At 36.5% G+C, this 25015-nt stretch overlaps 1 protein-coding gene across 1 annotated transcript in view; it reads right to left on the bottom strand.

Moving 5' to 3' along the window:
• Positions 1–24752, bottom strand: part of CYP19A1 (cytochrome P450 family 19 subfamily A member 1) — a 50999-nt gene extending 26247 nt beyond the window's left edge. Inside the window, exons 1-2 of the mRNA XM_074231940.1 lie at positions 24397–24752; positions 2744–2926 (exon numbers count right to left, since the gene is read on the bottom strand). Of these exons, the coding sequence (XP_074088041.1) occupies positions 2744–2926; positions 24397–24421 (208 nt within the window). The 5' untranslated portion in view covers positions 24422–24752. The remainder of the gene's footprint in view (positions 1–2743; positions 2927–24396) is intronic.
• Between the last annotated feature and the right edge of the window lie 263 nt (positions 24753–25015).

Below are 25015 nucleotides of genomic sequence, written 5' to 3'. Positions count from 1 at the left end.
AGCAAAGCCTAAAAGAACTGGAAATATAAGTCTAACACTGATTCCCCATTTTGGATAATTTTGTCAACTAACTGATCAAATAACAAACGTGGAAATCTTAGTGAAAGATAGTTAAACCATGTTAATTGTCTAATAATACTCCAAGTCTGACTTTAATGTTAAAAAGAAGTGACTGAGTAAAGATTAGATTGAATGTTCATTTTGGCATAACCATTTCATAGATTATTAAACTGACAGATCAAATAAGTCTTTTAATAATCATAATAACTATCAAAGCATATAATTTCACCTTTAAACACTGCTTCATTGGGAAAGCAGAACTTTAGACTAAACAAAGCAGGTCAAAGAATTGAACAATTATCCAAAGCCTTAACAATGTCAATATCAATACCAGCCAATCTGTACAATCTGAACCCAACAGTTCATTCTTCCCTTTTCCTTCCCCCAAGAACAGATATTTTGGTCCAGTGAATTCAAATAATTGACTCAATTCCCCACTTCACATTGCTCATACAAATACATCTAGGGAACTGCAAAGACCCTTAAGTGATAAAATAAATTATATGCTGTTCATCTCAAAGCATCAAAAGAAATGATCTGGATTAACTAGTAAAAAGTTTTTTTAAATTTTTGATTTAGTTTTGTGATTTTATTATGAAATAACCTTTCTATTTTCTTTCATTTTTGAAATGTCAATGACATTACATTTAATGGGAAGAAAGTGCTATGAAACATCCTTTCCATCACCAACCTAAATGATTGTAGAATTAAATGTACAATCAAAGACTCTTAAAACTTTGAAACTGGGTGATCTAGTCCTAACCCTTCATATAATAAATGAGACAATGGAAGCCCTGGAATGTGAAGTTCCCTGCCCAAGGGTGGCAGACCTGAGATTAGAATCCAGGTTATTTGATTCTAAGTTTGGTGACTTTTTTTTCCCTTTCACAATTTTGATGATATAAGTTTGTTCTAAATTATCTGATCTAATTCTCTACTTCTCAATTCACAAAACAATTTAGTTTTACAATAACTAAATTAGAGTAGTCACAAAGACAGCCTCTCCCTTACCCTCTAAGATGACTGTCATTGTGTATCAGATAATAAAACAATGGAAAAAATCATATATATATATATATATAAATGAATTTTAAAAATAAGAAAACAACATGATTGTTTTCCTTTAGAAGATTTTTTTTAAATAATAGCACCAGTCTTTTAAGTAAGCTACCAACTTTTAAAAAATCTATTTAAACCATCCCACACAGTTCTAATGTAGAATTTATCAACCAATTTTCATTAGTTTTTTGTAGAAGTGATTATTTTATAACATGAACAATAACAAATTCTGGAGGTATTTTTATAATTAGATTTATGCACACATCTTAAGAGATAAGGTAGCATTTACTCTTTAGGAAATCATTTTAGACTGTTTCTACAAGTTACTAAACATCTGGATGAAAACAAAATCCACTCAGAGACACTTGGATGTTTTAACTGCATGATTTATTAACATCCAGAGATAGGGAAAGAAAAAAATAAAATCCTAACTTTTTCACTTTTCATCCTAATATTTGAAATTGTCTCAAAATAATCTTAATATTTACTTATGAAAAATACTTAAATTTTTAAATGGAGAGATATAGCTAATAAAAGTTATAGTTTAATTCAGCAAACCAAGTAAAGTACTAGGAACTTATAGATTATGAAATTAATAATTCGAATGAGGTCTAATAGAAATATCAAACAATTGATTGAAATTTTTTTGACCACTCTAATTATTGTCAGTCAACTGATCTTGCCCAATAATTGACTACTAAACTAGCCAAAGTACCAGTTTGAATGAGTCAGGCAATTATTTGCATAATTCAAGGAAAAATATTCCATGATATATTTAATTACTCTGCCAGGGCTAGAAATTTTGTTCTGCCCTAACTTACCTAGTTAGCTCTGACTGTACTGGCCAGACTTTCAAAAGCATAATACACTGCTATGAACCACAATTATAGACAATACTTGACACAGGTTTTCTGAGTCCTGCCATGAGAAATTTTAGCTGAAAACTAGACATAAATACTCACAGGAAATCATCTGGGCAATCCTCAAAATGATAGCTTTGTAGGTCTTGTGGCTTGCAAAATCTGGATAATTATCTCAAATTTCTAGTTTCCTCTCTCTATTGATTTCATTGTGGTGATTTATAACAGAACTTAAGGAGGGAAATGAAAGGAATGGAGATGATTCCTTCCCTCTCTTCTCTATCCCAGTTCCGATCCAGCCTTGAGCACTAAGCCTGACCACCCTTACTGAGAAAGAGGAGAGGAGAGAAAATAGAGTGAAAAGAGGGAGTGGGGTTGGAGGCAAAGTGGGAGGGAAAGTTGAAAGAGAGGCTAAAGACTGCCCAGAGTTCACTTGCTAAGAAAAAGTGAGATATGTCATTTAAAAATATAAAATAATTGGAATTCAATTTCCCAGCGTTCCCTCACTTTACTTCACCTGAAGCCTCAGTTTAAAAGAATACTCTTGCCAAGTGCACCTTAGGAAAGAAAGTAAAGCATAGAACTGAGGCATTTGTATAGATGGTTTTAAAGGACTTGATGGACTTTAAATGTCCTGCCAATTGATTTAAAAAACAAAAATTTGTCTCTGCCTTTATGATATTGGGCAAGATTTTCTTCAAGATTTCCCTACAAATAAACTTTCTGCTAAACTACCAAAAAAATACTTTTCACCTCCATTTTACCTGGTATTAAGGAAGTATCTTCATAACTCCAAACCAAGAGGAAAAAGCAGGTGAGGAGGAGGATTGGCATAGTAGCAGCTGGCATTGCTTCAGGTACCATGCCGGTGAGGTTATAATGCATTGGGTTGAGCATTTCCAGGATCATCTTGTCTTTCTTGCCTTCAGGGAATACTGTTTCAAAACCTACAGAATATAAATAATGGAAAAGTCCAATATAACTTTAAGCTACAGCTCACATTCCTCTGTCAAAGTATCTTATAGTATAGCTATCCCCACGAAATGCAAGCTTTGATTTATAATATGATTGGTCACTTAGACAAGACAAATTTGTAGTTATAAGTCAAAACAAGGGAGCAGAAGATAGACTCCTTGGCTTGAAAAAATTTCTGACCTTGATAGTCCCTCTCAGGTTCTTTTGGACACTTGACCTGATAAGACGTTGATATCTTTAAAATTGCCCTTGAGTTAGAAGAGTGACGTGCACACCAGCTAGGGCACCAAATTTCTAACCAAAATAAAAGGAGGTGAAGTTCATTCCAGCAATTGAATCATCTCATGAGCTCAGTTGAAGGTTCTATTTTGAAAATCTGCCTTTCAAAACAAAAACCAAACCCTTTCACCCAACCCCCTTATCCAAACCCAGGTCCACAAACAGTGAACTTCCAAGAGATGTAGCTACTTGGGGTACTAAAGTGATTTTGCTCAGGACCCTCAGACTATTTAATTTGAACTCAGTTCTATAGTTATCACTCAGAAAAATCTCTTGACTTCAATGAGGTCAAAAATCTTCATGACATTACTGAATCTTAATCAATATCAAAGGAAACCACCAGAAGGACTAAGTCATAGATAAGGATGAGAAAAGTCTGATTACATTCTAGGATATTGTAGGATGTCAACTACTATCTTTTAGGCCATTCAATGAGAATAATGCTGCATGCTTTGTCTCCTAGAGCAATGATATTTTATTTCTACTTTCTGATTATCTCTTGTATTATCCATCAGTATATTGCTCGATCTGTCTTTTCAATAGAAAATATGGCATCTGTTCTATGAGCATATAATGTAGTCTAAGAGCCTCTGCTGCTTAGTTAGATCTTTGTACTGAGGAAAGATACAAAATTAAGGTCTGCAATTTTTCTCAATTGTACAAGGTGCATGCTATAATGTCAGTCCTCATTTAAGAACTGTCCTCGGGGTGGCTAGGTGGCGTAGTGGATAGAGCACTGGCCTTGGAGTCAGGAGTACCTGAGTTCAATTCTGGCCTCAGACACTTAATAATTACCTAGCTGTGTGGCCTTGGGCAAGCCACTTAACCCCATTGCCTTGCAAAAACTAAAAAAAAAAAAAAAAAAAAAAAAAAGAACTGTCCTCGTTTGGGTGATTAAGACTAACTCTTAGGCAACATCTATGAAATACCAAAAATATTCACAAAATCTCAATAATGCATGTGCTGTGAATATAGCAACCGTGCAGATTTTTCAAAATATAAAGATTTTTAAAAAATCAATCTGTTTTTTCATTTACTCTTTTGATGGACATATATTGAGTAATTATTTTATGAACAAAACAATGTGCTATGTCTTAATCGAGGCTCACAAATTTAGTGCTGGAAAGGATCTCAGATATCTGATTGAACCTCTTCATTTTACAAATAAGACTTTGGGGCCCAGAGAGGTTAAGATTGCACAGCTGATAGAATTGACATTCAAACTCATGTTGTTTATTTCCATACACAGCAAAACTTCCATTGTACAATATAGGATACTTTCCTCCCCTCCCCAATACATCATAGTTGAACTACATCATAATTACATTGTATGCTGTTCTTCAGGCCTTTCAGTCATGTCTGACTCTTCTTCACCCCATTTAGGGTTTTCTTGTCAAAGATACTGGCGTGGTTTGCCAGTAGTTTTCTTTTCCAGCTCATTTTACAAATGAAGAAACTGAGGCAAATAGGGTTAAGTGAATTGCCCAAATCACACAGATAGTAAGTTTCTGAGACCAGATTTGAACTTGGGAAGATCAATCTTTTTTAGCTTCAGATGACTCTATCTGCTATGCTACCAGGTTGCCCTTAGGTACAATAGTATAGGAAATTCAGTATCTGAATGGACTGAACTTTTTCAAACCATCATTAAAACTTGTTTGACTAGGGTTTGGGCTTTTTTTTTGTGATTGCTTCATTTTGTTTTTATGTTCTAATTTCCAAGATGAAAGTGTAAGTAATTTGGAATAATCTCTTTGTAGCATAGTATTGGTATGGATTTTGAAGTTTTAAGTGCATTAAAATGCAATAGGTTGAGGAAAGGGATGAATAATAGAGTTAGGTTCCCATTTATGTCAAACAAATTTCAGCACTAGTTTCAGAAATATGAGATAGAAGTTAGGGGAAAGATCATTTTTTTCTCCTTTCTTATATTGTTTCTATATTCTATCTCACCTCATCAAGGTGTCTGGGTGGTATCACTCTTAAAGCAATCCTATGAAGGAGTACAATTTTCTTTGCCATCTCCCCAACCCAAATCTTTATCAACTTTTACTGTTGAGTGCATTGTCATCCATGCAATTAGTCACTCATAACTGAAACCTTGGTGGTATGCTAGACTCTGTACTCACCATCCAATCTGTTATCAATTTTTGTTTGTTTTATTTTCACAATATCTCCTTTCTTCCTCTGCAATAAGTCCTTTGCCTCCCTAATCAATTCCCTCACTTAGTTACCAAAGTGTCTTTCCTAAAATTCAGGTCTGACAATGTCAACCCACCCTATCCTCTTTAGTAAAATGCCTACCACCTCTAGCATCAAATATAGGTCCCTTTCTATTTTTCTAATCTCCAACCTGTCTACACTAGTCTATTTGCTATTCTTCACATGAGACATCCTAGTTTTCACCTCTGTGCTCTCTTTCCTTCTTGGAATGTTTGCTGTCCATCCTTGCCTGTAAGACCTAGCTTCCCTGCCTTGCTCAAAACTCAGCTGAAATCTCCCTTCTGAAGGAAACCTTTAGAGCCCCCCCCCCCATTCCTTACCCCCAGCCTCTTCCCTTGAAGATTAGTTTTCACTTACATTGTACACGTATGTATATGGATGTCTTCCCCTTTGAAATGTGAGTGCTTTGAGAACAAGAACCAATGTGTCCAGTACTCATCTCTCATCTCTCCTTTTGGCATTATTTCTTCCACTTAGGAAGTCCAGTCTATTTTGAAGTTCCAATTCTTGAAGCCTGTTATCTGCTAAGTAAGCATTTAAATCTTTTGGAAAGTGCTAGCTTTCCAAAAATAATTGCACTTAAACTGGGAAGTAACAAAGGCAGAAAAGTCTTCCCAAAAGGAGCACAAATGGAAGGGGAAATATCTGAGGACAGAGAAGGACTTCCATGGTGTTTTACAATCCCATCACATAAATGACTGAGGCCAGTTCTGTGCCTGAATACCATATAGATCGATCTGTTGTGTGTAACTGAGCATTTCATTATCTTTCTGGTGTCTCCTAAAATGTTGACTACTAAAGTCAATCACCTAGCTATCTTACTTGTAAGTACTGATCAGCTGCTGCTAAAGTTATTCATTAACACAATATAAATAAAAAGCAATATATAAGTTCAATTTGTCATTATTATTACTTATTTGGGTAAAAGACAATAAAAAGTTACTCAAATCCCAATAAAAGCAGCATAAATTCTAAATTCACACAGAAGGGGGAAAGTCATAGAGGGAAGGAGAACTTTTAGGGCAATCCCTCATTTTAGAATTGAGAAACTAAGACCCAGCATGAGGTTTAGAGATTTGTTCAAAGTCACACAGCTAATAAGTCTACGGAGATGGGATTTGAACCTAGACCTTCTTCCAATGTTCTTTCCATGGTTTTGTGCTGCTTGCAAACCCTGGAGATGAAAACACGAATTTGATGAAATGACTCCAATGATTCAGATTAGGGGTGAAAAATTATAGAAAAAATAATTTTGTCTCTTCCCCACCCTATTTTCCCAATTAAATGACTAATGAGTGGAATAGTGGAAAGATTTGAAGCCAGGAACCCTGGATTCAAATACTGGTTTCCCTATTCACTATCTTAGTTTGGGCAAGCCTCCCCACTCTCATTTTTTCCCCTTATAAATTGAGGGAGTTGAACTACCTAGCTTTTGAGGTTCCTTCTAACTTGAAATATATTAAAAATAAAATTGTCTGAATAGTTATGTTCCAAATTCACTTCAACAAAAATTAATCAGGTGACTACTAAATTGCAAGATTTTATGGCACATAGGAGATTTTGGTATGGGTAAAGGGAGAAATCTCAACCTGTGAGGCATGAGGAATTAATGTAGATCAGAAACCATCATGTACCTTATAGTCTTAAAGAGGCTCCCATGGTACTGAGCATTTTGAATGACTTGTCCATGGTCACACAGCTAGTCCTTTAACATTTATAGGACTTGAACCTAAGTCTTTCATATTCCAAAGCCAGACTTTGGAGAAAACTCCCTCACAATTTGCTACCTCCCACAATATTTATAATCTTTCATAATAGAATCTTTTCCCTTGTCATTAGCAAGATAAATTTTAATTTTCTTTTTTTAAAACTCCACACTCTGGAAAGAATCAGGAAATCCTGGGTTCAAGTTTTACTCCTTACACACACAGGAGCTGTGTGACTCTGGGCAAGACACTGAATTTTGTCAGGAGACAACTCTCTAAGACAATATGGCAGAGAAGGTACAAATTTTCCTGGATAGAGGGAGCTCTTATACCAACAGAATGAATCAATCAATTATCAAGTACCTGCTCTATGCGAGGCTCTGTGCTAAACAGAGGTACAGTTTTAAAATCACAGAGCTGATGAAAAACAAGAGTGTGCAGTTGCATCCCTCTTAGTGTCTCTGTGAGCTTGGGAAGTGGTAATCCCAGAGGGTTGGGGAGACTTCTGGACATCTTGTGAGGTATAACCTCTGAAATCTTGTGTGTGTGTGTGTGTGTGTGTGTGTGTGTGTGTGTATGTGTGTGTGCATGCATGTGTATGTGTCCCTGATAATGTATGTTTGTGTTTGTGTGTACATGTGTCCCTGATAATCTATGTTTGTGGATGTGACTCAGACCTTATCAGTGTGCATGTGTGTGTGTGTGTGTGTGTCTGTCTGTCTGTCTGTCTATACTGAGATCCTGATGCTTTATGTGTTTCTGGGTATGACTGAGATCATGAGACCATATTAGAGGGGTGTGTTTGTGTGTGTGTGTGTGTGTGTGTGTGTGTGTGTGTGTGTGTGTATACTGAAACCCTGATATTGTTTGTATTATCTGAATATGATTTAGACCCTCTTCATGTGTGGGTCTAACTGTCTGTCTCTACTGAAATGCTGATGCTTTAGGTATGTCTGGGTATGACTGAGATCATATTTGTGTGTGTGTGTGTGTGTGTGTGTGTGTGTGTGATGAGACACACTGGGTGTATCTAAGACTTTGTTAGTATGTGTGTATTTGTGTGTGATCTTGATACATACCCGGTATGTATGTGTCTCAGTATATCCTGTTTATAAGTGCAGGTGTGTGTGTGTGTGCGCCTGTGCATGTGTGCACATGAGTTAGAGGGGAGCCAGCCAGGCCAGAGGGTCTGACCAGACTTAACTATTGGCAGTTCCTTCAGCTGGGTCTCTGTGGCTGGGCCACAGACTGCGAGGCCCAGCTGGTGTGGCTCACAAGCCCCTTCTGACACAACCATGGAGGCTAGAGAGACCAGCAAGGCATGGGTATCTTGCCCAGCCCCGGGGGGAAGACCTCCCATGTTGTCTGAGGGAGGCCAAGGGCTGTCTCTCCATAGGGGAAGCCTCTGCTCCTCCCCTCTCATGTCCCCCTAGCAGCAGACGAACAGCAGCCTTGCCACCTGGGTTCTCCCTCCCTGTGCTACCCCCAGGATTGCTGACCTAGAACTGGAAGGGGTCCTAGAATTTGATAAGCCCCCATTTTCGTGATGAGTCTTTTGGTGACTGACCCAGGACTGACCCAGTCCAGCTATAATTAAATCACAGAGCTAGGATTCAAACCTGGGTCCTGCACATGCAGCTTGCTTTCCTCTTTGACCTTGAGTCCTTTGATTCCAAGTTCAGAGCTCTTTCCACGATGCCCTTCCCACAATTTCCTTAATGCCATAGGATTTAGGCCTGGAATGGCCTAAGCGGACAGTGAATAACACCCCCCCCACCACCACCACTATTTTGCAGACTTTGAGATCTTGGGCGACTTAGCAACTTGCACAGAATCACGAAGCTGGAAGAATTTGAAATAAGGTTTTTGGCCCCCAAATTCAACACCTATCCAATCACATCAGGTCATCTTCTGTAGCATCCTTCACCTCCAGCACAAACCATTTCTTCTGACCACAAGAAAACACTTTTATCCATCTGAGTCTTCTTTTTACCTATCAAGGTCCCCTCAGTTCCTATGGATGCACCTTCTGGCTGGCCATTTGCATGCCTGGTTTAGCCAGCCTCATTACTGTTTCAGGACTTTTGTACAGCCTACAATAAACCCTTGATATCATTGCTTTCTTGACCTAGACTCATTTCTGGCCAGACATTTTCTTTCTTTTTTTTTTTTAATATATCTGGCAACCTGTTCTTAGTGACTGAACGTCAGAAGGTTCTTTTTTTGTGTTGACCTGAGAGTGATCTCCCTCCGCCTCCATCCAACCATTGCTTTGAGAAGAATATTTCCAATCCTTCCAGAACTTGAAGGCAGGGACAAGGAAATCATCAATTTAGAATTGAAAGTTTAGATACCATTTCCTTCAATCCAAACCCTTCATTTTACAAATGAGGGAACCAATGCCCAGAAATTCTAATTGATTTGCCCAAAGACATATAAGTAATAAGTAGCAGCAACTAACTTCTAATTCAGGTTCTCTGAGTTCAAATTCAGTGCTATTAAAGAGAACAGTTTTACTTCCATCCCTTCATTGGAGAGGTGGGGGACCAAGGGTACAGAACATTGCATACACAGTCATACTGAATTGATGTTCTGGTTAGTTTTGCTGAATCGCTTTTTTCTTTGTTTTTCATTTTCTTGCTACAGGTTTACTGCTTGTTGTGGAAAGGGAGTGGGGAATGATTATTTTTTTAAAAGATATCAGTAAAAAATAAGATATTCTTGAAAGGAAAGAGAAAGAGAACAGCTATTCTAGTCTGACAGTTTTAGAGAAGTTTTGGGATATTTCTCTAATATAAAAGTGATTGAGGTTCCAAGCTGGATGTCTGGCTGGGGTGGGTGGATGGGGGAGTGGGTAGATTGGTGCTCTTTCTACCAAAACCAGAGCAGCTGATAAATGTGGTTCAGTTTACCACAGCTTCATCCTTCAAAAGCTGAAGAAAGTGATAAAAGGGATTGACTGTTAATTCTAGTCCTGGTTCTAACCAACAAAAAAGAATTAGCAAACTTGTGCTGTTTCAAGGTTTGAAAAACCAACAGGAACCTTGAGAACAAATGACTACTCCCCTACAGTATTTATGAAAGAGGAGAGAAAAGAAGTGCGTGATTTGACTTGTACCTTAGGTTTGAAGAAAACAGATTTTAAAAAAATTTAAAATTAAATTAAAAATAAAAATTTTAAAATTTAAAAAACGTTCAGAGAAAAAATATGATTTAGTGGCTTAATGTTTTGAAAAGGAAATTGACTAAAGGGGGATGGGGAGTCACAAGAAAGAAATGAAGATATACAGGGACAAGATTCTGCTGAGGAAAAGAAGGGCCTAGATGCCTACAAAAACAAAGTAACTGTGCAGAGATCTCATTTTTTTTAAAAAAGCTCAGATTTGGGTTTTTTTTGCAAGGCAGTGGGGTTAAGTGACTTGCCTAAGGTCACACAGCTAGGCAATTATTAAGTGTCTGAGGCTGGATTTGAACTCAAGTCCTCCTGACCCCAAGGGCAGGTGCTTTATCCATTGCACTACCTATTTGCCCGCTAAAGCTCACATTTAAAAAGAAAAGATTTATGTAGGAGAAGGAAGTCAGGGAAAGATATAGAGCAGGTGTATCTTACTCTTAGTCTATGGCCTGCATGTAGCCCTCAAAGTCTATTCATGTGCCCAAATGAAGGAATGGTTGAGCACATGCACTAATGTGGCAGAATCACAGATCCGCTTAACCTTTAATTAAGAGGGCTCTGCTTTTTTCATGTAACTAACATTGTACAATCTCCCACACCATTAGAGGGCTTTTTATTTTATTGTTGCTGTTTTTTTACAAAAAATATAGGAATTAGGATATTAACTTTAAAATGTTATATGACTCATCATAATTATAACAGACAACTTCATCGTATGCAGCATTAATTGCTATTTGATCACAGGATTTTGAAAATAGGTTTAAAGATTTTGGGAAACACCAACTGCATTTCAATATATTTGTTACTCCATACTCAGTTGACATCAACACATTGCCCGCAAACTTGCAAATAGAATGTAGAGTTGCAATCAGATATGCAGCTTAAAGAAAAATACATTCGTGTCTTTGTTGTACTTTTATAAGTTGTACCTGTTAAAAGAAAAATATCTGGCATTTCAATAACAATGTCTCTTTTGGGTAATATGTTTATTTGCAAGCAACTTTTTCCCCTATGAAGTATACAAAATGTAAAAATAGAATAAAAAATTCAGACAAGCATCTTTAAAATATTCTTCATATAACTACAACCTCTATCAAACTAGATATCGTTGCACAGGTATCAAAAAAGTAGGTACAGTGTTCTCATCGAAAATGGCATGTTCTGGGGGCAGCTAGGTGGCATGGTGAATAGAGCACCAGCCCTGGAGTCAGGAGTACCTGAGTTCAAATCCAGCCTCAGACACATAATAATTACCTAGCTGTGTGGCCTTGGGCAAGCCACTTAATCCCATTGCTTTGCAAAAACCTAAAAAAAAAATGGCATGTTATTTTTTTTTTTGTTTAAAAAGTAATTTCTAGGGGCAGCTAGATAGCTCAGTGAGTAGAGCACCAGTCCTAGAGTTAGGAGGACCTGAGTTCAAATTTGACCTCAGAAACTTGATGTCTACTAGCTAAGTGACCTTGGACAAGTCACTTAACCCCATTGCCCAACAGCAAAAAAAAGTAAATGTCTTATTACTTATTACATTTTACTGTTATATTCGTTGGTAATATGGTTGCATTATAGTTGGAAATAAATATTAAATTCTATATGCTCCTTTGACGAGTTTTGGTTGGGTCATGTAGTCCAGAAGAGCTAAAAGGTTGGACACATATGTTACAGTGTATGAATATAAAAGAGTTAATGTTTGAGATTAGGAATATGGAGTAGTGTGAAAGGAATGCTAAATAATAAGAATAGAATGAATGAATGAATGGATGAATGAATGAATGAATGGATAGATGTATAAGTTTTGTATTATGAGAAGGATCAAAGAAGGAAAAAATTGATCCTTGGGGAAGATAGAATGATAATGATAGCAGATGATAACTGGAAGTCTAAACTACTTTGCTTTTTTAACTTTTCCAAGGAGAATGATCTTTGTATTGAGGAGGATAGAGAAAAAAGGGTTAATAGAGAATAGAGACCAAGGATAAGAGAGTTTAATTTACATGGTCCTCTTAAAGACCATACTAAAAAACTGAAAGGACCAGCAGAAATGATAGCTTAGCCATTGTTGGAAATCTTTGAACAATATTAGGAGAATAATAGAGGTGCCACATGACTAAAGAAGGGCAAATATCTCAACTTTTAAAATAGAAAAGAATAGATTTTAAAAAATTATAGCATATTTTATTTCCTGGAAAATATCTACAATTTGTTATTAAGAAGATTTTTTTCTTGGTTAATACTTAGAAAGGAAAGAAATGATCACCTAAAGACAGTAGTGTGGCTTCATCCAGGACAGATAAATTGGGGTATCAATTTTTTTTTTTTTTTACAAAATCAACTTCTTTCCTTTCTAAGTGTTTGCCAAGGGGCGGCTAGGTGGCGTAGTGGATAAAGCACCGGCCTTGGAGTCAGGAGTACCTGGGCTCAAATCTGGTTTCAAACACTTAATAATTACCTAGATGTGTGGCCTTGGGCAAGCCACTTAACCCCATTTACCTTGCAAAAAAAAAAAACAACCTAAAAAGAAACCCAACAACCTAAGTGTTTGCCAATAGTGCCAGAACTTGTATTGGAGAGGATAGAATAAGAAGGATTAATAGAGAATAGAGACCAAAGATAAGAGAGTTTAATTCACATGCTCCTCTTAAAGATCATAGAAAACTGAAAGAACCAGCAGAAATGATAGCTAAGCCATTGTTGGAAATCTTAGAACAATATTAGAATAAGAACATAAGTAAGTACATAAGAAAACCGTGTCTATAGCATTCTTCCAATCTATGCACCAATCTAATTATAAGTTCTAATACTATTCTTTCAAACTCACAAGTACTTATCATCATTTTCATCATCATCATCATCATCATCATCATCATTAATTGGCAAATTAGGGTATCAGAAAGTGATTACTTTCTTGCCTGAAGGGTCTAGAGATAGCGCTGAGGGGTTGAAAGTAGTTTCCTAGATTTTTTTTTTTTATGATTCTTACTACTCTGTAATGATATCAGTTAGCCAGCCAGACATATTTTTTAGAAACATGTACTTACTAAAGTGCTTATACTGTTTGAAAAATTGAATGAAATTAAAATTTATGAGGACAAATGTAAAGTTCTATGGCTGGATTTTAAAAAATAAACATTATGGGGCAGCTAGGTGACACAGTGGATATAGCACTAGCCTTGGAATCAGTAGGACCTGAGTTCAAATTCAGCCTCAAACACTTAATAATTGCCTAGCTGTATGACCCTGGGTAAGTCGCTCAAACTCCACTGCCTTAAATAAAATAAAATAAAATAAAATAAAATAATACAGAATGGTAAAGACACTGCCAGAAAATAACTCCTATGAAAGACATCTTGAAAACTTCATAGAGTTCAACTTCAACATGAGTCAACAATATGATATGGCATCAAAACTAAAGCTATTTTCATTATGATGGGTATAATGTCCCAAACAAGGGAGACTGATAGATCTGCTGTGCTCTCTCTGGTCAGGTCACATATGAAACACTGTGTTTGGTTCTGGGGACCACATTTTATGAAAGATATATGCAAACTGAAGTGTATCCAAAAGCGGGCAACTAGAATTGTGAGAAAACTGTCAGAATTCACTTGAAAAAATTGAGGGTTTCAGTCTGGAGAAGAACTGTAAAAACTGTAAAGTTTTTTCCAAAAAATTTGAGTGCTGTCATGTGGAAGAATGAATCAACTTTTTTCTTTTCTTTTTTTCCTTGTTATCAGAACTGGGAATAATAGGTAAGAGTTGCAGAAAAGTAGATTTAGACTTGACATAAGGACAGACTTCCCCAACAATTATAGAGCTATTCCAAAGTGGAAAGGGCTGCTTGGTGAGTCCTCCTCATTGGAATGGTCAAACACAGACTAAATAATCATGTGACTATAGGTGGATATTGATATTTAATTAAGAAGTAAAGCCTGATTTTGCAGTTCTTAATAGAGATTTGTAGTTTCATGTGCAATTCTCCCTCTCTCTCTTTTTTCTTTTTCCTGTTCTATGTATATTTGAATGCCTATTCTTTTTGGTCTTTTTGTTATGTTCAAAGTAAAAATAAAAATTATGTGAAGTTCTTGGGAATATCGTGAAATTGATTATTACTCAAGTACAGGTTAAATTGGACCAATGACAAATAGTATATTTCTGATTTTGTGAAAGTGCGCATTACATCTTTAAAAGTAAGTACATTCTCTTTATCAGTTTATTTAGAAATAGTTAGCTGATAATGGTTTAAGGAAGTATTTCCCAAGCTAATTTTGACACGCAGTACTGTGGGGGCATGCTATCTCTTTATAGAGCCAATAAAAGTCAATTCAGGGGACCTGGGGATATGGGCTAAATATCCCTGAGATAATGAAAATTCTTGAACTATATGAAAGTAATTATTATTATTTGCATATTTTAACATTACTGTAATTAACATTTCTTCAATTAACATTTGATTCATAATTTCACATTTAATATTTTAGAGGGAAATTAGATGAATGTGGAATGTGAACATTATATATATTTGTGTTGAGTGTGTGTTTTCATAAACATCCTATTAGCATTTTGTAGAACAACAAGATTCTGGTTAATTCTCCTAGAGAAATTCAAACCTCATTTATCTTTCCCACCCTTACTAGCCTTTGATTCTCTTAAATACTGAAAAGCTTTCAATTAATCAGTCAACAAGTATTTATTAAACAACTACTATATGCCAGAAACCTTCCTAGATACTTGAGATACAGATACATTGAGTGAAATGATCTCTACTTAGAAGGAATGTACATCCAAGATGCAAAAGAATAAAACCAATGTGCAATGTCAGACCAACTAAAATGAGGAGGGGGAAATGTGAATTTAGAGGTATATGGGGCTACCCTGCCCATTGCCTCTCAGATCACATGGTAGACAGTTGCTGTCTTATAAGACTAGTACAGCACCCAAGTTCCCACTGTTCCTATTTCAGCATTCACTGTTCCTACTTCACTCTTGGGTTCATGTTACCAAATTCAGAAAATAGCAGGAGCAGTGATGGGTAGCCTCTGGGTACTTGGGTAGACAGGTAAAAGAGAGCTTTTATAAAAGAGTGATTTTTTTATATCAGTAATTCCTTTGAGATGACCCTTTTGAAGGGGTAAGGGATAGAGATTTTAAAAAAGCAGCTTTTCAACTGCTGACTGGAGAAAAAGAAGGAATAGAAGTAATAATCCTAGGAGGTGATGTTATATAGTGATTTACAGTTTGCAAAGCATTTTAGATATATAATATCATTTGATCCTCCTAACAGGTCAGGAAATGAACTAAAGGAAATTAAGAGATTTGCTCAGGGTCATACAACTAATAAGTGTCAAAGGTAAAATTTAAACTTAGATCTTCCTAACCCCAATTCCATCAATCCAATATATTATCCATTACCCCATCTCTGCTAGTCATACTAGCAGGTCTCCCATTCACATACACAATTGTGTGTTACAAAACCAGTTATAGATATGGCCTTTGAAAGGCTAATAACTGGAAGGGAATTTAGGAGTCCAACCTGCCTCATCTTACACAGGAGAATCAACTGAGGACAGGAAAGGTAACATGACTTGCCCAAACTCATAAAGAAGCAAGTGACAGTTGGGCAGCTAGGTGGCACAGTGGATAGAGCACCAGCCCTGGAGTCAGGAGGACCTGAGTTAAAATTTGACCTTAGACACTTAATAATTACCTAGCTGTGTGACCTTGGATAAGTCACTTAATTTGGTTGCCGTGCAAAAACCTAAAAAAAACCCCAACAACAAAAAAAAGAAGCAAATAACAGAGGAAACATTTGAAAACATCCTGTATCTCTGAATTCAGCACCCTTTGCACCTCATATTTCTTACTGTAAATGCCATTGCCCCATTCATTTGATGCAATTAGCTGCATTGGTCATCTTCTATTCTAGGAATATTCAACTTACTCAATTCTGCCTCTTAGAATTTTTGACTTCCTTCAATATTTAACTCTCATTTCACTTGCAGGAAACCTTTCTTGGTCCTCTGGTTATTTGTATATTCTATTCTAAAGTCCATATATTTTAAATGTAGCAGTTTATATCCATAGGTAGTTTCTTACATTAGAAGATAAATTCCTTTTTCCCTTTGTATTCCCAGCCTCAGTGCCTGGAATAAGGTATTTAATCAATACTTGATTAATTATACCATATACAAGCATACCATTAATGCTATTAAGGATAAATTTTGACCCAATTAATTCATCTTTCTGTAAACCTGAGTTATTGTCATTATATAATTTGTTAGTTTATTTAAAAAGAAAGACATATGTGTATGTATATATGTATTCATATATGCATAAAAGTTCTGAAATGCTAGAATTTAGCACTTCAGATTATAGCTTCTTTAGTAATACAAGCACATACCCTCAGACAAATGTTTTCCCATTCTATCTGATATTACGAATCCTGAGTCCTAGAAACGCAATTGCCCATAGCCACCACCCAAACAGTAAGATAAAACTGCAAATATTTCCAGCCTTTCCTTGCTGGTTTATCTATTGTTTAATGAACAGTGTGAGGCCAGATAGATGTATTAGGGCAAGGGGTGGGCAGACAACCCATGACACATATTGGTGAAGAGACAATGCAAGTATCGAGAGCACCTTGCCATTTACCATATTTATCTCTCCTCTCCACTCCTCTCCATTTTTGTATCTCTGTCTCTTTCTCATAGTGAGAGACAGTGTCGTATAGTGGATAGAGAACTGGCCCCAGTTGCTCATACTGGCTATGGGAGCCAGAGCACATCCTTAACATCTCATTGCTCTAGGCAACTCTCCAAAGATTAAGTTGTAGAGAAGGTTGCTATTTTCACTGGTAGAAGGACTTTTTCTCCTGCAAGGCTTCACTATGTCAATTAAGTCACATCTCCAGTCCTCTTCTCTTTCCCTTTTTTCTAACTATGCTTTCCTTTCTCCTATCTTTTTATCTCTGAGTAACCCCAAGGGCAATTTTAAACCATGGAAGGAAAGAAACATATATTAAACAACTACTATGTGCCAAACTCTTAAAAAATATTTCCTAGTTTGATCTTTACTATAACCTTAGGAGGTTGGTGCTATTTTTATTCCATTTTATAACTGAAAAAACCAAGGCAAGCATGATTAAATGACTTGCCCAAGGTTAAACAGCTATTAAGTATCTGAGATTAGATTTGAACTCAGGTTTTTTTCTGACTTGAAACCCAGGGCTCTATCAAGTAACAACTTCCTAGCAGCTTCTAGCTAAATTAATTGTTAAATAAATAAGATTTAGCTTTATATATCCCAGAAGACCACCTCCCTTTAGCTATACAGAGATTTCAGATTTTCTTTTTAAAAAAACTCTACCCAAAAAAGAATCTGAAAATTGAATGAAATTGACCGGATTACTAATAAATTCTCCAAGGAGAATTTATATGTTAATAGTTTTTTTGTTGTTGTTTTGTAGTGAGGCAATGGAGTTGCCCACCACAACTTGCCCAAGGTCATACAACTAAGTAATTATCAAGAGTCTGAGGTTGGAGTTGAACTCAGGTCCTCCTGCCTTCATAGGTCCACTATCCACTGTGCCATCTAGCTGCCCTCCTTTTAATAGATTTTAATAGTAAAGCGATGTTTTACAAATCTTACTCTGAAGGAAAAAGTCGCTTTACTATTAAAATTTAGATTTAGGCGTAATCTAATAGGTGGAGAATAGATTTCAAACGCTCTGAAGTTAGGCCTTTAAGACTACAAAATTTGGTCCAGAGCAATTTTTTTTTAGGTTTTTGCAAGGCAAATGGGGTTAAGTGGCTTGCCCAAGGCCACACGGCTAGGTAATTATTAAGTGTCTGAGGTTGGATTTGAACTCAGGAACTCCTGACTCCAGGGCTGGTACTCTATCCATTGTGCCACCTAGCCACCCCCCCCCCCCCCAGAGCAATTTTTTAAGACCTGCAGCACACCTCAGGCACAAACAAATTGCCTTCTCATGGTTGGCGAAGGGGCTAGAATACTAGGTCTGGAATCAAGAAGATTCATCTTCCTGAGTTCAAATGTGGCCTCAGACACTTTCTAGCTATGTGACACTAGGCAAGTTGCTCAATCCTATTGGCCTCAGTTTCCTGGTAAACCACTTTAATATCTTTGCCAAGAAAGAATAAGAAATAACTGACACATAATAATTCTTCTAGCATTTTTTAGCATTTTAGCTAATTTTAGCATTTTTGACATCACCAGTCTACTATTGTCTAGTCCTACAGTAACCTCCTAAACATTCTCCCCATTTCCATCTTTTCCCCTCTTCAATTCAACCCACAAATAACAGCTATATCTTCATGGTGTACAACTCCAATCATGTTACTTCTTTCCTCAAGGGCTTTCAGTGAATCCCCATCATATATTTTTAAAAGTTCCAATTTTGGGGCAACTAGGTGGCGCAATGGATAGAGTACCAGCCCTGAAGTGAGGGGGACCTGAGTTTAAATTCAACCTCAGACATGTAATACTTACTTGGCTGTGTGACCTTGGGCAAGTCAATTAACCCCATTGCCTTGCAAAAAAGATCCCAATTCCTTTCCCTGGTATTGATGATTATTAATAACATAATTCCAATCTGACTTTTCAGGCTAACCATAACTCAAATGGGGCACATTTTACCTGCTCCCAAAACACAAACAATATTTCCTCATTATTAACCTTTGCTTCTATAATACTTTAGATAGACATGCTCTTCTCCTATTGTCTTATACAACTGATACTACACATCTGTCAAGGCCTACCTCAAATTCCATTTTCCCTATAAAACTTTCCCTTATCATCTCAGTTCCAAGTGATCTCTCTTGTTCCTCTGAACATTTGGTAGCATTAATCATAGGGTCATAGATATAGAAGTCATAGATATGGAGATCATCTGGACCAACCCTCTCATTTTATAGAAGAGGAAACTGGGGCCTAGCAAGAAAAATCATCTTCTCATAGATACACTGATCTTAAGTGACAGAACTGGGATTTGAACCCAGATTCTAACACCAGCCTTCTTTCCACTATACCATTCTACATATATAAAATTTAGAGAAGCAATGAGATAAATAGTGGAGAGTGTATTAGAGGAGGTGTTGGGAGACATAGTTCTACTAGTTCCCTGAAGGCAAGTCACTTAACTGATTGATCTTAGTTTCCTCATCTATAAAATAGAGATGAGCATCTCTAAGGTTTAGTTGAATTCTAAATTTCTGACATTCAATTTCATTCCCACTCCTACTTTTTTCTAGTTTATTAGACCAAACAAAATAAATATGTTTAGAAAGATACCTGTAAAGGTGGTGTGATAGTAAATATTTAACAACCAGATCTCTAGGTAGGGAAATGTATCCCTGACACTGTTTTAAGCTTAATCTGCATTGTTAATATAACTTTCTTAAGTCTATACAATCAGTGAAATAAGAAGTCAAATTCAAGACTTCTAGAGGTTGTTGATTTCTCAGATATAAATACTCACTGGAAATTTTAAAATTGGCTCTTGAGAGCTCTAGTATAGCTGTGCCTATATGTAGAAGGTTATGAATCTCTAGGGAAGGATAACAAAATGAAAAAAACATTAAGAACTAATTCTAAGTCTTTCTCACCAAAAGAAATTTTATTATCTTTTTTTTATCATAGAAACTTTACTTAAACTTTTTCATTCAAAGTACATGATAAAAGATTATTAAAATAAATATATCATTTAACATTCATATCTGAAAAGGACCAGCCAGAATGAGCAAAAGCAAGAAGGCAGTAATGAATATGTCATGGAGTCAAAGGAAGAAAAGAAACTGACTGGAAGAAGGGATTTGTATGGGTGAAACATGAGGGGAAGATCTGGAAAGTCTGATAGTGTGGAATCAGATGGAAGAATTTCAGGTACTGCAAAACATCTTGGTGATAGAAAAGTTTGATAACAGAATCACAACATATCATATAGATAGATGATCCCCTGTCTTATATCCTTCTTGGTCTATGAAAAGATAGAATCTTAAAGAAAGGATGGAATTTTCATAGACATTTAAATATTCTAGTCAGATCTTCATATAAAATTTTGGCAATTGAGACACACACACACATATGGACTTGTACATAATATAATCTATATTTAAAAGCATATAAATAATCTGCATTTATGCTTTGTTAATATACATGTGGTTTTGTTAATATACATACCCTTTCTTTTCTAAAAATCCTGAAGGAATGACTATTAGATTTGAACTTGATTATTTAGTGCTGTTTAGTGGTTAGATCTATGGATGTGGAGTAAGAAACACTGGATTTGAATCTTGATTTTTATTCATCTCTACTCTTGCAGAAAATGAAAGTATTATCTGTAGCAATTAAAGAATTTTATGCTCAACCCTAACACTTGAAGCAAAACTTCCTTTTTATCAATGATATAGTATCATAGATCTTCCTCTAGCAGGGACCTCAGATGTCATCTGCCCCAATACTCTCCTTTTATAGGTGAGGATTCTGAAACTTAGGAAGGTTATGACTTGCCCAGAGTCACAGGTAGTAGACCTCTGAGGGGAGTTTTGAACCCACCTTTTTTGACGTCAGATTCAGTAAACCATATCACTCCATTGTCAAATACAAAATAATAGTGTATGGGGCTCTTACCCACAATGCAAAAAAAGAAAGAGGTTTTTATTGAAACTTGTAGAAGATTCATTGCTTCAGATCTAAGATCCTGAACAATGGCATTCCTTTTTCTGAATATAATTTCCTGTCATCTCACTCTTGAACTTTATTTATGTTCAGTCTCGTTGGAAGCTCCAGTCTCTCTATGTTCTCATAACTTTTCACCCTTGCACTGTATTCACTTCCCTTCCTTTGGGGGGTTAACTCTCTAGGTATTTCTGTAGGATGTTGTCCTCCTTCCCCCCTTCTCAAATTCATTTGTCCTTCTGATATCCCTGCTCTTCTAATTCCCAACCCTGAGTCAACTCCACCAGCTGCTAAGCCTTATATTGCTAGAGGAGGAAGTCACAAAAATCATTCTATTAGGTTCACCAGAAATGCCTAACCTCAACTAGATTCCAACCAATACATAGAAATCCTTTAGTATCTGACTCAATATTGTATTCCACAAAAAGTCTACTCCAAAATTCTTCCCTCAAGCCCTACAGTCCCATTCCTGAATCCTTTCTTCCATCATACGACTTTGCTTTCAGAAAGGTAACAGAGAAATAGTGAGTAGAGTGCTCAGCTTAGAGCCAAAAAGATTAAGTTAGAAATCTGTTTCTGAGACTTACTATCTATATGACTTCAAATCCCCCAACCTCTATATTTTTCAGGAAATTCTCTAGGACTTGTAGTTGAAAGATTTTTGGATTTGGAGTGAAAGGATCTGAATTTAAATCCCAATTCTATTACTATCTTTGTGACCTTGGGAAAGTCACTTACTTCAGTTTTCTCTTATGTAAAATGAAGGGTGAAATTTCTTCTACCTCTTATCTTTTGACTGCTTATATAACTGAGAAGATTGAAGCTACTGGTTTTGAACACCTTTATTTCCCCTTCATCATATCTCAAAGTCCCTTTGCATCATTGTTCTCTCTTCATTCCTTTGGCTTCAGAGAATTAATTAGGCAGTCCTTCTCCTTGCCAAGGTTAATCTTTATGATTTACCCTTAACTTCCTTTTTTGTTTTCTCCAGTATTTTTGCTACATTGAGCTCTCTCTTCTTTAGCTTTGTACTAGCTTCTTCTTGGTCTATAAACATACTCAGGTCTTTCTCCCCAACTGAAAAGATCTCTGCTGACCTTGCTTCCCTAGTAATCTATTATTTTATTTCCCTCTTCCCATTTCCTGTTAATTTAAGAAAATGCATGCTATACTGGTTACCTCTATTTTCTCCCTACCCATTCATTTTTCAATAATTTGCTTGCATCCAAGCTTAGTTATTAATCATTAATACTATTACTGTTGTTGCTGACTACTGCCTCCCTCACACTCTTCCTTGTACTACTGAAGACGAACTGCTCTTTCACACTGCTCTAGTCCTGCTTTTCCTTCTATCTATCTATCTAACCATTCTTTCTCATCTTCCTTTCCTATTTTTTTACACTCTTAACTCTTAATAGCTCATTGGTATGGTGATTCCCCTACCCATCCAAGATTTCTATCCTTAGCTTTACCTTCTCTTTATACTTTTGCCCTTGGTAATCTTGATGATATAGACTAGATGACTATCACTACAGGTAGATTTCATATTTCAATATTCAGATCCAACTTAATCCGCAAAGTCCTGCATTTTTCACTACTAGCTTCACTTTTTTTTTTTAGGTGTTTGCAAGGCAAATGGGGTTGCTTGCCCAAGGCCACACAACTAGATAATTATTAAGTATCTGTGGTCGGATTTGGACTCAAGTACTCCTGACTCCAGAGCTGGTACTCTATCCATTGCGCCACCTAGCCTCCCCTTACTATCTTCACTTTTGAGTACAAGGAGCCACTAAAATTCAACATGCTCAAAAATGAACCCAACATCTTCCTGTCTAAATTCTTTTACTTCTCAATTTCTAATGAAAACACTGTTGTTCTCCTAGTCATCCAGGCTCAAAACCTCAGTCTTTATTTAATCTTTCTTTTCCCACATCTTGAAAATACAAGAAAATGTCAGATTCTATTCATCACTTAGCACAGTAACTAGCACAGGAGAAAGTGCTTATTGATTTGATTTGACTACCCCCATGATATCTCTCGTGTCCGTCTTCTTTATAGCCATACTGCTACTATTCTGGTTCCGATCTCTTGCCTGGTCTATTAATGTCTAACAGACTTCTAACTGATCTCCTTGCCTCCACTCTCCTGTCAAATTTGTCCTCCAAAGCTTTCAAAAATAAGCTAAATCAGATATAACTATGTCATTCCCTGTCCCAGAATCTTCTGTGATTTCTATTGTCTTTAGCATAGAATATAGACTTAGCTTGGCATTTAAAGTCTTCCAAAATCTGACTCCAGCCTACTTCTCCAGTTGCATTGCAGACTATTCTTCATGTAGTCTATGTTCCAACCATACTAACCTTGACATTACTCTGCCCTCTTTGATTCCATGCATTTGAATGGTTTATTTCCTCAAGGTTGCAGCTTTCTCTTCCCTTATTACTGTTGAAATCCTTTTCTCCCTTAAAGGTCCCTCTTAAGTGTCATCTAATCTGTGGCAGGATCCCTCCCAGAGGAAAATGATAGCTCCCTTCTCAAGCATCAAAATATTTTGCCTAGATCATACTGTCACCCTCATTCCATATACCTGTTATCATTGTGGAACAAATATACAACAAAATATTTCAAAAACATCCATTAAGTACCTACTATGCAATGTACATACTATGTGAGGGGCATCATATAAGCTAGTGACCCACAAAGTCTGGATGAAATTAGTTCAAACCTTGTTTTTATACATAGTGGTCATTTGACTATCAGCAAATCATCTAACCTGGTATAGCAGATACCCCCTAAGACTAAAACTTGCAGAATGCTTGCCAAGCCACATGTTTAAATATAATCTCCCTTGAGGAGTTCTTTATATCAGTGAAATTACAATTTGAAAGTTGTCTTTCCACTACTCCAACTCCATCAAAAAAAATTGAATGGACAATGTCATACTTATTTGTGTATGTATCATGCTCCTTATTAGATTGTAAACTCTTTGAGGATAGAAAAAGAGTGTTGTGTTGTTTTTTTTTATCTTGTGTCCCTAGTCCCTAACATTGTGGCTTATACTTAGTAAACACATCAAAATCTCTTTGACTATAGTATTAATAGCTAGTCTTGCTTATGGAAAAGCAATATGGAAAATGTAGTTATCTATGTGATATGCATTTATAGATTAAGAGAATGTTAGAATTGGAAGCTATCTTAGAGATCATCTAGTCCACCTCTCATCATTTTACATATGAGGAAACTGAGGTCCAAAGTGGTCAAGTGACTTAGTGATTGACCTGGGTCTCAAACCCAAGATTTCTGACTCCCAGTTAAACATTCCTTCTAATACACCCCAATGATCCATTAACCCACATAACCCTTTCCCACTGACCTGCCAGAGTAGATATTTTCACCATTAGATGGGTGTCTTGGGTAGATGCAAAAAAACCAAACAAAAAACCCCCAAACGTCGGGGGGGAGAACCAGAAGACCAAATTCAAGCTTTTGCCCAGGACTGGTCCTTTTCTTCCCTTGCTTTCAGACACACTTGAGTCAGGGTTGGACTTAGAAGGTCACAGGCCAGGAGTATATGCTACCAGAAAATGATTTCTAAATGTAGCTTTGGCTGAATTCTGATTTATCGGCTCTTCAGGAAGTCTGAAAACAAACTTCAGCCCTACAACTGAGTAATGCTTATTTCCTGAAAGCAGAGGAACTGGGTCAGAACTTTTCTCTCCTCCATTTCCAGGGCTCTGGAAATAAGCAGCTGCTTTGGGGACTATGAACTATGAAACCTGAGCCAGATAGCAAAGTTCCAAACCCAAGCATAAGCCAAAAAAAAAAAAAAAATCACTGGTTTTAGCATGATTCAGAAAACTTTGCTTATTTCCACTGGGGGGCGGGTAGAAGAATAGAGGTCAGCAGTTTATAGCCCTGTTCCTAAAAGATAGCTACCTGTGGTATGGAACCATCATCTAATGTCAACTTTGACCAGAGAAAAATTCTGACTT

The sequence above is a fragment of the Macrotis lagotis genome, chromosome 4 (assembly GCF_037893015.1).
Source record: "Macrotis lagotis isolate mMagLag1 chromosome 4, bilby.v1.9.chrom.fasta, whole genome shotgun sequence".
Taxonomy (NCBI): domain Eukaryota; kingdom Metazoa; phylum Chordata; class Mammalia; order Peramelemorphia; family Peramelidae; genus Macrotis; species Macrotis lagotis.
This window is presented reverse-complemented; position numbering and strand designations above follow the sequence as displayed.